We start from the raw sequence: 18,115 nt of genomic DNA, 5'->3' as shown, positions 1-18,115 counted from the left end.
TGGGTCTCATCTGCAAAATAATTCTTCAGACCTAATTTATTGAGCGTGTGCTGTGAGCCAGGTAAAGTTTTCCTTGTATTAACTCATTTAATCCTCATAATACCCCAAGAGGTAGGTACTATGATGCTCATTTTATTCATGAGCAAACAGAGAGAGAGAGAGAGAGAGAGAGAGAGAGAGAGAGAGAGAGAGAGAGAGAGAGAAATTTGTCACAGTTATGTGGCAGGGCCAGGCTTGGATGCCCCATTGTGTTGGGTGACTCCTATTTAAAATGATCCTAAAGACATTCAGGAATGATGCTCCCTTGACTGTCCTCATTGTGCTTTTAAACCATTTGCTCGGGGATCAGGGCATCCTTTTCAATTCATCGCAGATTCCTGACACTGGGGGGTGATCTATTGCAGTCAGTTATGTGCTAGGGAGAAGAACGGTGTTTGTTTCTCCCTTTCTCCTCTCTCTCACTCCACAACAACTCCCCCCTCCACACACACACACATACACACACACACACACACACACACACACACACACACACACACATCTCTCTTAGAGCTTTTTTAAAATCCCACTGTAAAAGTCACAAGGGGAGGGTGGAAACACCAAAATGTGCTGGGAACTTAACAACCCTCACAGTTCTACCATTTTTGAGGCAAAAACTGCTAACATTTAGGGAGGGTATTTCCTTCCAGAGTTTTTGCATGTGTGTATATTTAAACAGTCGGGACCACACAACATGCTCACATTTATAACCAGCTTTTTCCATTTAATGTTGGATGGTATTTCCTCCATCATTAAATATTCCCAATAATTTTAATAGCTGCATATGTTCCATTATTTGAATATACTTTTATTCAATTGACCCCCTATTGTTGGCTAGTTAAACCATGTCCAATTTTTTTCTATGATGGAAAACACAGATTAAAATCCTTGTACACAAGCCTTTTTACACATCAGACTTTCTTCTCTAGGATGGATTCCTAGAACAGATAGATGTTTCTGGGTCAACAATATGCAGTTTTAGGAATGTTAATCTGTGTCCATGAAGAACTTCCCAGAAGTAGTAAAGCCATCAACACTCCCACCAGCATATAGCTGGTCTCACCACCCCCAGACCAAGTACCAACTTCTCAAGGCAGGAAACACAAAGGATCTAAGGACAACTGACCCAGTTTCTTCAACAAATCAATGGCAAAAAGAGAAAAAAAGGTGGCACGCAACCATAGATCAAAACAGACTAAGAGACACATCCATCAAATACAATGTGCAGACCTTGTTTGGATTCAGATTTAAACAGATGTTAGCAAAAAGAGTAAAGTATATATTTTTAAACTACGGTATTAGATAATAGGAAAGAACCATTAGTAATTTTGTTAGATGGATAATAACGTTGTGGCTAAAAAATAAGGTCCCAGATCAACCTACTAGCAATAGACATTAAAGTATTTATGAGTTAAATGATATGTTTGGGATTTGTTTTAAAATACTCCAGCCCACCCTTCTGTCTGCACCAAAAAGATGGTGGTAGGCGGTGAAACAGATAAAGCACAATTGGTATAATGACTTGACCTCCCAGCCATCCTCTTTTACAGACAAGAAAGGAGGCCCAAAGAAAAGAAAGGATTTGCGTGAGGTTGCACAGCAGCTGCCCAGGATCACAAAAACTCATGTTGGAAGGGAATTGAAGGTCACCCCCTGCATACACCTTTGAGGCGTCCATTCCCTCTGCAGTCCCTGCCAAGTCTTACATGTTCCCCACCTCCAGGATGGGACTCTCCTGACATTTGAGATAAGGGCTTTGCACTTTGGTCAGCTCTGCCGGTCAGAAAGTTCTCATTTCAATTGGAGGGCCATTTGGGACACAAAACCAGGTGTCCCAGATTTTTCACCTCTTGCTTTTTCCTCTACCAAATGCAGCTTCCTTGTGTGTTCACAAGCTGGATGCCCCTCACATGCCCAAATTGGGCATTTTGCAAACCAAAATGAAAACTCACCTCTGAGAAAGCCAGGGACAGGCCCCTCCCAGGACCTGAGCCTTTCTTTCCGTCCTCTGTAAGAACTGGCCAAGTCAAATCTTCACTCCTCTACCCCACTTACCGGAGTGATGGGAGTAACGGTTCTGACAGAAGCCACTGTGGGTGTGGGGAGTGGGGGCCCCTCAGGGAGAGCGCTGCCAGACTCCTCTGCCCCAGACATGGTAAGGGGCTCCTCTGTTGTGGCTGCTGCTAAGTCTTCTTCATCTCCAGAACCCTGAGAGCAAAACCAACAGGAGGAATCACCTCACCCATGATACAATATGCACCGGCTGCCTGCCAGTCAGTTTTGGTAACTGTCATTTCTACGGAACTAGCCCAATTTCAAAAACCCTTTCTTACCTATAACTGTCATTCACCCCAACACATTCACAGAAGCACAGACTCGTAATCCCCTTCTGAAATATGCATCTCCTCTAATTCCCGCCCGTAATGGGGTGTCCACCACCCTCTCCCCTCTGCAACCCGTTTTGACTTTGGACCATTGTCTCTGACAAAGCTCTTGGACAAAGCTGGGAGGTACCAGGGTGAGACAAAGGCCTGCTCCCCTGACCTCTCTGTCATACTCCCTCCATTGCATCCTGCCACCTTGAAGTTGGTGCTCTCCCCACCCGCTACCCCATACACACAAGTGCACTCTAACCAGCTGAATGCGCCTTTGCCTCTGGGAAAGCCAGGACAATGACCTCTCTGCTTGCTGTGAGCCAGAGGGATGCTAGGAAACACTTACAAAAGTGACTGCTTGCTCAGGGGCTGCTGTGGGTGTGAGGGGAGCCAGGCCACCGGTGGGGACCCTGCTGGCTTCCTCTTCCTCGAAAGTGCTGAGGGACACTTCTGTAGCAGCTGCTGCTGTTGTCAAACTTCCTTCACTGACTGGACCCTGAAACAAAATTGGTGTGAAGGACCATGCCACTCCGTCCACACCCCTGGTTGGTGGGTGTGTGACTGGGGAGGAAACTGCTGGGGCCATCCAATAACTGCATGGCCACAGCTCCCCTTCCCTTGCTCCTCTAAGACCTTTTAGGTCATCCCCTTCATCCCCCAGGGTCCCCTTCAGTACACCTCAGCCTGCACATCTCCAGTCACTGGGCGCTCACCACCCCTGCAGGTGACGCTTCTGCTTCCAGACAGCCCTGCTAGTTACATTCTAGTTCCTACTGAGACGAGGCTTGGTAGAACTGGGACCTGCTGCCTAGTTTTCTCACCATGACAAGAGCTTTGCCTTTCAAGAAGGGCAGGGAGGAGGGAAATGAAGGGTGAGGCATGAGAGATGACAGGTGAAGGAGAAGACGAAGGAAAATAAGGTGGTGGCGACCACTTGGTTAATTAAAATAATCCATGTAACTGCCCAGTGGCATGGAGTGCTGTCAGCTGGTTAGGGCATACCCTCCCCACTGTGAAGTTTCACTGGATGCATGTCAGACCAGAGGTGAATTGCTGGGAGCAAATGTGTGAAATGATCTCAAAGGCCAATGCTGTTGATACGTGATGGCCTGATGACCCCCCTTCCAGTCATTCACTCAGCAAACACCCACTGAGCACCTGCCATTTGCAGGGATGAAGACATATCAGTGAACAAGATATATATAATGCCTGCCTCACAGAGCTTATAGTCTGGGAGGGAGCCAGGAATGAACTGTTTACCAAGTTTATTGCTAATTACAATCATGATGAGGCCTTCCAAGGAGAAATTCAGGGTACCATGAATGTGTCTGTGGGGAGACGTCAGGGTCTGGGCTGGCACCTAACAGACTAGAAAGTGGTGTTTGAGCTGAACTCTTAAGGATACGCAAGGAACTAAGGAGGGAGGAGGGAGGAAAAGGTTCTAGACAGAGAAGGGAGAGTATAAAAAGATTCTGAGCCAAGAGGTTAAGAGGCACATTCAAGAAACTGAAAGAAGGTCAGTGAGGCTGGAGTGTAAAAGTCACAGAGAGGCACCCAAGACGTGGTCAGTGAGACTGGCCAGGCCAGACCCTGGGAGCCTTGCAGGCCAGGTGGGGGAATGGGGAGGGTCTGCAGGAAGGCTGCTCCCAGCAGGAGTGGAGGGAGAGGATGGGGGCTGCCAGGCAGGGGCCTCAGCCAGTGGCTCAGGGGCCTCAGGGTGGCTCAGTCCAGGAGGCTGGCACTGGAGAAAGGTAGAAAGGGGCGGGTCCACCACGTATTTAGGGAGAAAAATCAAGTGCTTGATGGGATCTGGAAAGGAAGGAAGAGGGAAGAGAATCCTGGATCAGGACTGGGAATGATGGTCCCATTCATTCGAGGTGGGAACTCAGGAGGAGCAGAAATGAGGAGTCTAGGTTTGAATCTGCTGAGTTTGAAGAACACGCAGGACACCCATTACAGTGACATTACAGGGACAGACTTGCCATGTGTCCTGGAATGCTAGTGTCTTGCCTTCAGAAGCTGGGAACAGTGTCTCCGCGCTGCCTAGGGAGAGTGCTGAAACGTCTGGCCACGCCCAGGGACCTTGCCAGGGCCTGCCTGCACCCCGACCCTCCACTGCGCTCTGACAGCCTGTGCTCACTCCCGCAAACAGGCCATGGCTGAACCCTCTGTCACCTCCTCCACTCAGCCCAGCACTCCAACTCCGTGGCCCAGAGCCGTCCTGTGGAGGTGGTGGGCCCTTGCACCAGCCCTGGGACTCAACCCCACCTCCCTGACTCACCCAGCCCCCCAGGCTGACTTCTCACGGGCCTGCACAGTGGAGTAGTGGTCAAGGAGGTGCCCCTGCCCCATTCAGGCGTCTCTGGATTTGCTGAACAGAATGAAGACCTGTCCTATGAGCAGGCCATGCTCTGCTCCCAGCCATGACCTCAACCTTCCAGTACTTTACACTCCTTACCACGGTGACCCCTTCCCCAGGGTCCTGGGTGGACATGAAGAGAGCTTGTCCCCCGGTGGGCAAACTGGCAGCCTCTGCTTCCCAGTCACTGCTGGTGGGCATCTCGGTCTCCGCTGTTGCTAACGCTGCAGAACCTTCTTCAGTATCTGGACCCTGAATAGGAAGACATCACGAGGGGCCAGGTCAGTGGTCCACTGTACTGTGGCTGCGGGGAGCGGACAGCGGGTGCCTCTCCCTCACCTTCAAAGCACTTGCACATCCAAGACCTCACCTTATACCACTGCCCTGATGGTGGCACCCACACAGACACCTGGACGTCACGCACCACCCAAGGTGTGAGCACCCTGGCCAGTGTGAGGCCTGTGTGTTCATCCCACTCCTCCCTGCCAACCTCAGTGACATGGCACCCATCACAGTCCCTGCCATCTTCCTTCTGCTGCTCTTGAGAGTGGAGCTTCCAAGTCATGGTGCGGGGACAAAACCGGGTCCTGGGGTGCACAGCTCTCTTGTGGAGGGGGTTGGCCAGCCTCACAGACCACCTCCTCACCTTACTCTCCTAGTTCTGGGCCTCTGCCTCCCATCCCTCCCACATCCCTCGGCTGCCCTCCCTAAGGTCACCATAGTCACGGTGACAGATCCAACAGGCGCCCTGTTCTGCGGGCCTTTACTCACTGGGACCCTTGGCAGGATCTGACATCATTAACGAAACCCAGAGCGACACCACCACCCTGGCCTGGAAGGACACACAGCCTTCACCTCCCCCACCCCCAGACTTGCTCCCACTGTCCTTTCCCCACTCAGGGTCAGGTGATCTTTCTCAAACCTGCTCTGACTATGTCACCTCCTTCTTTAATACCCTTCAGTGATGCCCTATTTCAGCTGAACTCTCTCAGGCTCCTTCTCATGGCTTCCTCAGTCTCAGAAGCCTCTGCAGCCATATTTCCCTGCCTCCCCTCATACACACAGGCAGGCAGCTGCGCTTCTTTAGATCTTCGTATGCTCATGTTGATGCTTCCAGGCCTTTGCTCGTGCTGGTCCACCTCCTAGAAAACCTGTCTCACTCCCATCTGCTAAGCACACCCTGGGTCTCATCTTCAGCATCCCCATCCCCCAGGAAGGCTCCCTGGGCCCATGAGCCTGGGTTCTGGCCCTCTTTTTGGTGCTTTCAGAGCCCCCTGTGTTTCTCCTATTGTACCTCTTACCCTCTGTTCCCAGGAATGTATGTATTCTATTTAGCTGGCTCCTGGCACAGCACAGCATCCCACAAACATCTACTAAATGAGTCACCAGATGCCTCAGCCTCCAAATGAATGTCTACTTGGATTTGTCCCCATAAGCGAGTCACTCTGCGTTTTGCAGATAGATGAGGAAGGCCCGTGACTGCTCCCACCTGAGATGCCCACCACCCCCTTGAAAGAGAAGAAGGAGAGTATGCACTCTGAGCTGCTTACTGGAGTGACCCTTTCCCCGGGGTCCATGGTGGACATGGAGAAGGCCAGTCCCTCAGTGGGCACACCGCTGGCCTCTGCTTCCACGGCAGTGCTGACGGTCATCTCGGCCTCCCCGGCTGCTGCTGTTGCTGCCAAACTTTCTTCAGTACGTGGACCCTGAAACAGAGGCGTCCTGATTGGATCATGTCCTCATCTACGGGCCTGTGGCTGGAGAGAACAGACTGCCCACACCCCTCTCTCAGCTTGCGTTTCTGTAGCTTCTTTCGCCTCCTGCACCAGTGGCTGGGAGATCTCTACCTCCTGAGTCAACCTGCTCTGGCTCTAGACACTTCCATCCGGACACATCCCCTCCCTGTGACTTCTCCTATGTGTCCATTCAGAAGCCTCAAGAACAAGTTGAATGTCTTTGCCCATGACGGTGCTTCAAGACATGCAGGCGGCAACCCCATCCTCCTCAGCCTTCTCCAGGTGGGATTCTTGCTTCCTCTTGTACCCTGTGACTAAGCTTTCTGGGGAAATGCATAACCTCCGAAGGTCACGCAGCAGATGCACGGAATGGAAACAGAGCAGCTTTGGCTATTGGGGCCACCAAACTGACTATGTCTTAGCTCAGTTTCTCATGGTATTTTTTTTTTAGTTAATTTTGTAGTTGTTTTGTTTTGCATGAAGTAGTTCTTCTGGATACTAAAAACACTAAGCTGATCAAAGTTAGACAGATATCCTTGCTGCAGGACTTCTCATAGCCTATAAGGAAGATAAAATAATGGAGCATTTCCTACACTTCTTTGACAGAACCATGTTTTCATATAACATATTAAGTCCTTGCAGAATTACTGTCCCCCCCAAAAAAAAAACAGAGAAATGATGATGTCATGGATTTTAAAATGAGACTCTTTTGACTCAATTTCAGCTAAAATCCTAAAAGGCTTTACAATTAAGCACAATGAACGAATTAATTGTACAATTAAGTACAATTCCACAGGTACCTTCCACGTGCTAAAAGAAGGAACCAGACCACTTATGTGAGACATACTAAGAGACAATGAGATGAAATCACTTCTAACAGCATTAGCCCATCACCTGCCTCTGGTCTATATAAGAAAAAGAAAAGAATTCATTTTGGGGGAGTAAGAATTCCTTTGGAGAGAATTTTCAGTGTGCTGTGGCTTTCTCCTTCCTTTCTCCTCACTACAAACCATTTGGTGAGCTGGATATGTATTCCTTGGAATTTGGGAGACAAAGGGACTGAATGTTTGATATTGTGCTGGTTTGGACATTGAAAATACCTATAAAAATAGGCTGTTACCAGATAGTGACTAGGAAAGTCTGAGAAGTATGAGTTTTCATCCCAGGATCGTGAAAAGATTGAGCTGATCCTGTGAGATGTTAGCAGAGGCCATTGGGAGAAAAAGACATATTCTTTAATTTGGCCCTCTACTGTATCCACCATTTTAAAAATTGGCTTTGTGGGTATAAAAGCCAATTACCAAACCACAGAGTGGACGCACATGCAGTTAATCTGATTCTGTCTTGAAGGGGCTCAAAGAGCAGAAAGAGGCTGTGCGTCTTCACAATTGAGCAGAAGGGAGGCGGGTAGTCCAGTGAGGACCCAGTATTCATGCCCGACCTGTCAACTTGTGCTGCATCTCCTTGCTCAGCCCTGGTGCGTCCCTGGAGAGTCTCTGGGGCCCTAGCACAGCTGCCTCCTCTGTACCAGCAGGAGGGAGGCAGTCTCCACTACATTTAACCCCAAACCCTTGTGCCCAAAACACGTGGCCATCAAGACTGAAAGAAACAAACAGATGTACCACTGACTTAGCAAATGAAATTTACCATCCACTCACCTCTTCAGTGACATGAAGGAAGGCCTCATCCCCCGAGCCAATGTCTGTAATGGGGGCACCGTCCACAGTAGGAACTGCTTCTAGTGTGTCATTCTGGATCTCACCAGACCCTAAGGAAGCAGACATTCTGTAATTAATAACTGCATTTTGCAGTCTTGAAAAACAAGAGGTACCTCTTCACTGACTGTCTTGAAAAGATGTTCAGAATACAGGATTAAGGGGGGGGGGGAAAGTTGCAAAAAACCAGATGTTGAAAGGCAATTTTACAAGGTGGGCTTGGATCACAGGCTCTGGCACCAACTGCAGGGCTGGAACCCCACTTTGCTCCTTAGTGACCTGTGACAAGTCCTTTTACCCGGGCCTCACATTCCTCATCTATAAACTGGGGATAATCCCTATCTCATAGGGTTGTTTTGAGGATTGTGTGCTGTAAAGATGAAATAAATTAATGCAAGAAAAGCATCAAGGACAGCCCCTGGCATAGAGTTAGCAATCAATAAATATTCATGGTCAGTGTGGTTCTCTATTTGTAAAGGGAGAAAAACTATATATGAGTATACATGTTTTATTATCACATGGTTAATATAGTTATTATATAACATATAATATATAGACATATATGGACATACCCTATGTGTGGGTGCAGAGAAACAACGCACACTTGGCTAAACCACGATACTTAATATTGGTTTCTTCCAGAGGATAGGAGAGGAAACCACTTTCTTTGGTTCATACAACTCTGCATTGATTGAACTGCTACCACAAGCACATATTTCTTTTGCAATTTAAAAAGCACACGGAGTCCTAAAGCAAAGAAAAAGAAAGCCTGCTACCATGAATGCATGCCTGTAAGAGGCTGGGCCCCGGGCTAAGCATGTCTCGTGCCCTCCATCACTTAATCTTCCCGCTAGCCCGCCCATCTGTCCTCCCTGCAAGGACCTTCCCACCACTGGCAGCTGGTAGACAGAGCCAGGGCAGATTCCCACGTTTTCAGTCTCCCCACGTTCACCCCACGACACGTGTGTCCTGCTACGATCTGTACATTAGCACCTTATTATTCTGAACCCCATTCTGCAGAGGAGGAACAGGTCCCACAGAGAGCTGGTGGCTGGGAGAGGCCCTGAAGCCAGATTCCCTCTCCCCATGCCCGGTCACGCGTGTCCCATGGTATGAACAGGGTGTGGGGGTGCTGAATTATTCAAGAGACTCTGAGCACACAAAACCACCAAACGAGACCCCATTCCCTCGCTCGCATCCTCCCGGCTCCGACCACCAGGGGGCACTGTGCAAGCAGTGGCCAGACCCCAGGCCTCTGGGTCCCTACCCCTTGGAGGATAAAGTTGGGAGTGGCCTGTGCTCTGGGGCAAGATGGTGTCAGGGAAACGGAATAAAACCATTCGGTGGTTTTCCCTAGCCAGGGATAGGGCTCGGGGTTTAGGCCCCTTTTCTACATCTGGGCTATTTACCCAACAAGAAGAATGGGAAAATTTCAGCCAGCTCGGTTGTTTTCATTTGGCCCTTTGTCTGACAGAGAAGGAGTCTGGCTGATCCCAGGGAACAGGCGAGTTGTGCTTGGATCTGGGTCCCAGTCTGCTTTTGGTTCCCACCTCCTGTGAATTCACCCCTCAGTCTAGGAGAGGCGCTTGCCCCAGGCCCTGCAGCCTCTGCCCCCTCCTCAGAGATCCTCATTCCACCAGGAGAAGAGCATTTGAAATTCATAAACCACTTGCACCGCCTCTCATCCACCCTGGAGGCAGGGATTATGAACGCTCCCAGGGGACAGTTAAAGAATCTAAAGCTTGGAAACGTTAAGCAACTTGCCCCAGGAACCAACAGCAAAGAGGTGACAGAGCAGGGCTTCCATCCAAACTGTCTGCTCCGCACCCCAGTCTTTCCACAGCAACACCCTGACTCCTTGGCTACATTATAATTTTATTAAATGATCATACCTTTCTTATTTTTTTCTATGCAGTACTGCCTACCTTCTCTCACCCACAGATTTCCCAAGTTTAGTTGTTAAAAATACTGAGGGCAGAAGTAAAAAGAGGGCAGAAGTAAAAAGAACATTTACTGAGGGCAGAAGTAAAAAGAACAATGACATATATGATTATAAAAGACATGTAAACTACAGAACCAAGAAAAGAAATCCTACCACCCACAATCCTACCACCCAGAGATAACTACTCATAGCATTTTCTTGTACATTATTTAAACACACACACACACACACACACACACACACATTGCTCTACACGGCTATATATAAATAGATATAAATAACATATACTCAAAAGCACTCACCACTTTCAGAGCTGCACATATGAATGAAATACAATTTGCCCAACCAATCCCTACTGTGGGTTCCTGGGTTGTTTTTTGAGCTTATACTTAAATCTTGGTGTTCTGGCATTGGTGGTAACTGGATCTGAAATGGGTACCCCTCTGATACAGGGCAGAAAATGCGGGTTGATCCCAGGCCGTGGGCACATGTCAACCTGCTGCCTGGGGGATCACATCAGATCCTGGTTTTTTGTCAGTGCTCCTCTGTATGGCTGGGTTTGTGCTCCTCTGTATGACTGGGTGGGGCCCAGACCCCGGGATGGGAGACAAGGCCAGCACAACCCACAGGGCCTGCCGCTGACCTCCTGGGTGCCTGCCCCTCTCTGGCCATCAGTTAGATTTCCCACGTGTGCCACACAGGAGTTTCGATGGGTTGATCGTCTGAGAATTGAGGAGTTTGTCGCTGAGGCTAGGAAGAATGTGGATTCTGGAGTCAGGCCTGGGCACTGGCTCTCTTCCACCACCCACTAGCCTGTGTGATTATGGGCATGTGACTTACCTCTGAAAGCATCAGTTTTCTCATCTGTAAAATACTGACTAATAATAGTAGCTAGGAGACGTATGGTCGGGATTAGAGATGCAGTATGTAAATACTTGGCACACAGTAGGTATTTAATAAGCAGCAATGATTATTATAAGCTTTTCTGTTAAATCTCAGGCCCTTCTGGAGAGGTGGAGTCTGGGGATTGAAAGTTCAGGTGTCTAAGATTAAAAGACAGCTCTGCTATTTACAAGCCAGAGAGCCTCCACTGGGTGATTTGATTTCCCCACCTTGTTTGTCAAATTCCACAATTATAATTCTTTTCTCAAAGGGTTGAGGGGAAGGGTAAATGAGATGCTCTATATTCCATACGTCATCCAGGCGGGGCCCACTGTCATCGTGAAGGCACACCCAGGACTTGCCTGGCTCAGGGCTGCTGTGCAGGACGACACTCAGGTTGGTGGTTTCCAGGGTCCCCTCAGGTACAGGCTCGCCGGAAAGCTCCTCATTCTCAGAGGGAGGGGATGGAGTTGGAGGCATGTTTATGGGTTCAACTTTTGCTTCTTTAAACTGAAGGGAGAAAAAAAAAAAGAGACCCAGAAGGATTTACTTGGCAGGAAAGCATTAAAAATGGCAGTGAATATCACTGGAGAAAAAAATATATCTGTAAAGTGCTGAATAAACCCAGAAAGAAGAAAGCCTAGCCCTGCCTGCTATATACCTGGCCAAGCACTGAACCTTCCAGGGCCTGAAAAGGTACATGAGAGGAGAAACTTAATTCTGTTCAGTTTGCAGCAAGTCTCTGCTAATCTCTGAGCACAGAGACCACATTTCTGTATCCCTGTATCCCAGGCCAGCACAGAGAGGTGCTCAATGAAGATCTGTTAGATGAGGGAATGAATGAATGAACAAATGAATGAAGCAGGCTGCACTCAGTAAATGCTGTATAAATCCAATCCCAGAGGTGCACTGGTCATCAAGGCCTCTGAAAAATAAGAGATGGGTATGGTTTTATTCCTAGGAAACTTCAGCTTCTCTGGGTGGCTTTACCCAAGCCAGTCATTGTCTTAACCAACTTTACTAGGGAAAAACCAACAAACATAAAACGCCAAGAGTTGGAAACATGGAGCAGGTCAGAGGTCTAGGCAGAAATCCTGATGGGTGGGCAGCAAAGGTCATGACACCATCACCAGACTCAGGAGCTGGCAGCAGTTCCTGAGACCCAGGACTTAGCAGTGTTCAATTAGTCTCCTCACTTTCTGAGCTCAAGGTGCTGGGGGTGGGGGTTGAATGGAAGGATCCTGCTGACAACTCTTGGATGTGTGGTGTGAACAAGAAACAACTAAGACGCTAAGATTTCAGGGTTAATTTGTAACTGTAGCCATCACTTACCTACCCTGACTAATAAGAGCAGGTTATTTCCTTAATGTCAGAATCTAGTATATAAACAATGAATTTATGGTCCATCAGAACACAGAGGATTCTTACGGGCCTCATAACTTAGGATTTAATGGCTCAGTTCTGACAATCACAGTTGGGCCAAATCCCAGCTCTCCACTTATTAGCTATGTTATGTTGGTCACGTCACGTAACCTCACTGAGACTCAGCTTTCTCCTCTGTAAAATCAGGCCAATGATAACCACTGACAAGGTACCAAATACATGAAGGTGCTCAGCAGAGGATGAGCCCATCAAGGGTAGCTGTCATCAACATCATTAGAATTCCAAAGTTTAAGAAAGACCAACACCTCGATAGTGATTTTCTCTGGGTGTTGGTATTAAAGATGGTTATTTTATCTTTTATTTATCTGCACTTGCAGTTTTTTAAAATAACGAATATAGTATATTTTTGTACGGAAAAAAAAAAGATATAGTCTATTGTACTGTAAAATCTCCAGGGTAGAGGCAGGGATGGAAGGCTTCTAGGAGTTGGGCCTTGAAGAATGAGCAGTTTCAGAAAACAATGATAGGGGGAAGCTTTGAGGTGAGAAAGGATACAGCATTGTCAGGGCTTGACAACCATCACTTGGCGAGGATTTGAGGATGGAAGCAGGGGGACAGAGCCAGGATGCAGAGAGAGGGAGGGGAACTGATGCTTTGGTGAGAAGTCTGGCCATGGACCTGGGGCATCTGTGGGGTATTAGGCTGGGAAGTTGACTCTGGTGCCGATGAGAACAAAGATTTGGGGAGTTGAGGTTAGGACAGAAGACCAGGAGGTTGCACTAAAGAAGCCCGGTGAGGCAGGAACCAGGCAGTGTGATGGGAGCAGAGAGCAGGTAGCACCCCAGGAGAGGCCGTGAAGACCAAGTAGGACTTCCCCATCACTCCCCCAGCTGCCTAGTGACCTAGCAGGGCCGTAAGGATCCTGTCACAGGCAGTCTTCCTCTCCCTGCCAGCTCCAGTGGGGAAGCCACTCCATCAGGATTCTCTGATGGTCTCAAGAAAGCCCATCTCTAGCCTGGAGCAAGGCTGCTAGTGGCTGGAAGTAAAGTTGGTTAATAAGGGACTTGGGCTTTGAAACAAGGCAGGTAGAGCAGGTGAGCATGTGGGAAACACAGGACAGCAAGGTAAGGGTGCGCTGAGCTCTGTAACTCCAGGTGGCAAAGGTTGAGTTCCATGAAATCACTGACTGCAGTCTGTCGGCCAAAAGCCTCTTTTGGCAAACTCCAAACAAGGTCGACACAAGCCCCTGTTCAAGGGCAGAGCTGGAACCTGGTGAGCTGACCCTCAGTGATCAGGGTCTGGCGTCCTGCCTCCCACAGGTGGCTGCTGGCTTTTACGGGTTAGTGTGGATGCAGAACCAGTGTGGCCTGTGACAAAACAGGAATGTTGAGTCTTAAGACCTTTTTTATTAAAAGTGTGGTGATTTGCTGAGTCCACACTCCCATTCAACATGTATTTCCTGAGGCCCCACTGTGTTAGGCCTTTGGCTGCTACCCAGGGATACAGAAATGAATAAGGCAGGGTGTCTGTCCTTAAAATGTTGGACTGTGGGGGCGACACAGACGCAGATGCAGACACAACTAACTGTGATTGAATGTGACATGTGGGGCAGCAGAAGTGAGAACCAAGCAGGGGAGGGGAGTTGGCAATGGCCTCTATTGAGGGGTTGTGAAGTGGATCCTGGAGGATAAGTAGGAGTTGGCCAGGCACAGTGGGGGCAGGACGCAGAACCCAGGAACAAGGCATGGACGAAGGGTGAAAGTTCCCGGTGTGTTTGGGAAACTGCGAGCATTTAGGTGTATCTGGAAGAGAGATTCTGACTGCGGATCAGAATCACCTACAGAACTTTCTGTGAGGACAGATTCTTGGACTCTACTCCAGACCTACTGAGTCTGAATGTCCAGGTATATAGCCCAGGCAAGAGTCTTTTTCTAAAAGAATTCCCACCCTCCCCCCACCCACCGTCCGCCACACACACAACTTTGATGCACAGCCAGGGCTCAGAACCATAGGAGTATTAATTCTAACTCAGCATAAGACAGAACTTTCCAGAAATGGAAAGGCGTGTCAGCAGAAGCTGACTTAGCAGGGGGAAGAGTAGGGTAGCAGGGATTCCTACCCTAAATGGGGAAGGAGGTGAGGAGGGCCTGGCTTTTTAAGTCTCTGAAGGCTCAGGCAGTCCATGATTCAGTTCGCTGGTCATGGCTTTTGTCTTGAAGGGTGGCAGTTGGAAAGGGCAAGAACAGGTGAGTGAGATTCATCCCAAGAGAGAAGCCAGACAGAGAGGGGAGGGGAAAGTTTGAGAATGAAGAGTGAATTCCCCTGTCCTGGAGGGGTTTTCAGGGAGGGGAGCCCTCAAGGGGTGGCCAGGGAGGGGAGCCCTGGAGCCCTTCCAGGAGATGGTGAAACAGGAAGTCCCAGCTCTGGGATGATATGACTGACAGTGCCCTGGTTTTGCCAGAGACCTGGCTCTGCCACTTCCTAGTTGGGCAGCCTTGGACAAAACTCTTCACTCTTTGATGCTTCAGTGCCTCCTGTCCGGAATGAATGGAAAAACACTGCCCTGCCAAGAAGGCTAAAGGAAGTGAGTGCGCTGCTGAAGCACAGGGAAGGGATTCTATGGAAGTTAGCATCAGGGTCCGCAGCTCCAGGACCACCAGGCCCAGAGCCACCTCCCTAGGGTGGGAGCTGAGGGGGGTCCTCTTAAGGATGGAGGGCAGCCATAGGGGTCTGGCCTGCCCGCTGGCAGCCGCAGCCAGCAGCCAACCAGAAAGCAGGTTGTGGAGAGGGGTCCCCAAGAGGAATGGGCACTCTAACACATCATCTGAATGCTCACAATAACCTACGGTCAATAGTAACAACAACAAATGTTCACTGAGAGCTGCCCGTGCCTTGCACAGCCCATGGGTTTCATACGGGTCAATTCATCCAACTCCCACACTAACCCTGTGAAGCAGGTCTGCTTCATTCTAACCGAGGAGGAAACTGAGGCTCTGGGAGGTGAAGTTACCAGCTCCACGTCAACAACCAGTAAGTGGCAGAGTTGAACTCACACTTGGTGGGACGATGACCTATACCAGCTCACTTACAAACACCGAGAAGAGTAGGTTTGGAGAATATAGAAAGGAAACTGTCTGGGGTGCCCCAGAGGACACCGAGTCCATCAAATCACTTTGTTCACTTCTCCAGACACTTTGGGAATTTATTATGCATCCATTCCCAGCTGCAGCGCACACCCACATATGCCCTGCACTAAGGTACCCTGGCCCAGGGGAGGAGGCCCAGGCTAGGGTCCTGGCTCCATCCCCGTGCGACCCTGACAAAGTCACTCTGCCCTCCTGAGTGTCCATCCACTATCATCTCCCGTGCAGGGTTGTTGTAAGGATTAACTTAAGTCATATAGATATACAAAGCACCAGACACACAGTGGGTATCAAGAAATGCTGGTCCTCTTCCTTCCCCTATCATTTCTCTACTTCTGTCCAAAGCTGCTTGCCTTCAATGCCTCCTCCACCAGAAAGCCCTCTCTGACCAGGCTTCACCCCCATGATTATCACATGCTCTCAAACCCTGACCCCATTTCCTGTCTGTCTCCCAGGGCTATTTTGGGTTACTGGCATCTCTGCCTGAGTCAGTCTGACTCCTAGCTATGAGCTGGTGCACTGAGGGGCAGCATCAGCCTTGAAGGCCCAAGGGACCACCACTCTGTGGCCTGGATATGCTCATAGAGTGGCCAAGTGTTGATGGGCACATAGGACTGCAGAATTGCTTAGAGTAGTCACCACCTCGGTAGCCACCTTGGAGCCTTAATTCCTCTACCAAGCTGCCCAAGAACTGGCTATGATTCTGGGGATAAACTTCTGCAACACCACCGAGGCCAGCAGCTCAGAGTCATGGCCTGAACATTGGATGGGGCATCGGGAACCTGTGCTCTAGCCCTAACTCTGCTCCTGTACCCTAGAGCCAGTTTCTTCCCCACACTGGGCCTCAGCTTGCCCATCTGTACAAAGGGCAGTTTTCTGTACACCTCTATGCAGAAACATGTGACCTTTAAGTCCCTCCAGCACTACCAGGCTATGGTCCTATTCTTCCTTACCCACACTTGTGCCACCAGTGGTCTATAATTTACAGCCTCTGCCTCATTTCCATCTCTCTGCTCTTCTGTCAGAGCTGAGTTTATAGAGTGAGCCAGACCAGTGGAGGAGCCTGCGGGGGGCTTCCTCGTTCTATGCCTCAGACCCTGCTGGCTGTTTGCATTAGAACGGCCTCCTTGGTGTCTCCACAGGCTGACTCACTGCTTTCCATACCACTGCCTTGTCTCGGCCACAGGGTGCATTCCCAGGAGGGAGGATGGCTGACCTTTCCCTGGGGCCAGAAGTGAGGTCCTGGGAGGACTTCGCAACACAGGAGTGGGGGCCTGGCTCCCTTCTCATAGCCAGAGCCCCGAGCAAACATTACAGTAGTCACCATTGCGGTTCACACTTCCTCATGCCAGGCACAGGTCTGAGACCTGGCCCTGCACTGTCTCATCTAACCCTCTCAACAACCCCTCGAAATAGGACTCTGATTACTGTTTTGTAAAAGAGGAGCTGAGGCTCAGAGAGGCTGAACAAGTTACCCAAGGTCAGAGAGCTGGGAGGCAATACAGCACAACACTTGCCTCTGGACAGCCCTCTCCTGGCCACAGCACAGGGTGGCTCCCAGGTAACTGGTGTTACCTTACACTAGGGATGTTGCAAAATGCCTGTTGGCCAGTACTTTCCTGCCCTCCCCAGAGGAGCCAACGATGAAAGTCTGAGAACAGAGCTAAAGAGAGATGGCAGACCTGGGGCTCTGGGCACTCTCCAATGTCTCAGCTCCCGAAAAGCTGACTAGGATGAGAAGACATGGCACCCAGTACTCACCGGGGCTTGAGTGTAGACGTCGGCTTCTAAGATCTCAGCAACTTCGTCTGTCTCCTGAAGCCCACTGGTCTCTCCCGACGCCTGTGTGGAGACAAATGATGCCAGATGGGGGGAAAGTCAGAGAAATTGCCTCTTATAGAGGAATGGTGTGTGTGTGTGTGTGTGTGTGTGTGTGTGTGTGTGTGTGTCTGTATGTGTGTCTGTGTGTGCTAGAGAGAGAGAGATGGACAAAGACAGAGAGTTGGGATTGAAGAGAGAGCACGTGTGCATATGCTTGACAATCTTTTTGTTTCCGTCTACATTTTATTGCTCAAACATACACAAAAATACAATCAATTTAGTCTAACATACCTACTTTTATTTTGTCTAGGTTCCCTTCAATCTCTGTCAAAAGGCACTCCCAATCTTCGCATGCCTTTCACCGGAATTCGATGCTGGGAACAGTTACACTGGAAGCATGTCTTCCTGTCACTACCTAATCTTCATAATTAGGCTTCTACTGGCAGCCAAGAGCCTGTGATTTTTGCCATGACTTTGTAAACAATCCTTTATTCATGGACTCTTGGGTTTTCCCTACTTTTTCAACATTAACAGCAATGCAGAGATGAATGAATAAATACGCTTAAGGTTTCCCTCCTCTCAGCTTCACAAGAATGTCAGGCCCAGGTTGTGGCCTCAAGGAGTGCAAACATCCTGACCGAGCCAAATTCCCCCTTGGAGGGACTTTCTGACTAAATCTCCAGTAGCTTTGACTAAATGAATGAAATCAACTTTTGTTTT

The 18,115-nt window shown here is 49.3% G+C and overlaps 1 protein-coding gene across 4 annotated transcripts in view; it reads right to left on the bottom strand.

Annotated features, from left to right (window-relative positions):
- The window catches only part of COL15A1 (collagen type XV alpha 1 chain), a 98,303-nt gene that overhangs the window by 43,735 nt on the left and 36,453 nt on the right, over positions 1 to 18,115 (bottom strand). For all 4 annotated transcript variants that reach the window (XM_074330765.1, XM_019729215.2, XM_074330764.1 and 1 more), the window contains exons 6-12: positions 17,336 to 17,416; positions 11,411 to 11,558; positions 8,168 to 8,277; positions 6,324 to 6,479; positions 4,873 to 5,025; positions 2,761 to 2,910; positions 2,095 to 2,247 (exon numbers count right to left, since the gene is read on the bottom strand). In XM_074330765.1, coding sequence (XP_074186866.1) covers positions 2,095 to 2,247; positions 2,761 to 2,910; positions 4,873 to 5,025; positions 6,324 to 6,479; positions 8,168 to 8,277; positions 11,411 to 11,558; positions 17,336 to 17,416 — 951 coding nt within the window. The remainder of the gene's footprint in view (positions 1 to 2,094; positions 2,248 to 2,760; positions 2,911 to 4,872; positions 5,026 to 6,323; positions 6,480 to 8,167; positions 8,278 to 11,410; positions 11,559 to 17,335; positions 17,417 to 18,115) is intronic.

This window comes from Rhinolophus sinicus, linkage group LG04 (genome assembly GCF_036562045.2).
Source record: "Rhinolophus sinicus isolate RSC01 linkage group LG04, ASM3656204v1, whole genome shotgun sequence".
Taxonomy (NCBI): domain Eukaryota; kingdom Metazoa; phylum Chordata; class Mammalia; order Chiroptera; family Rhinolophidae; genus Rhinolophus; species Rhinolophus sinicus.
Note: the sequence above shows the minus strand (reverse complement) of the source record. Positions and strands in the feature narration are given on the sequence as shown.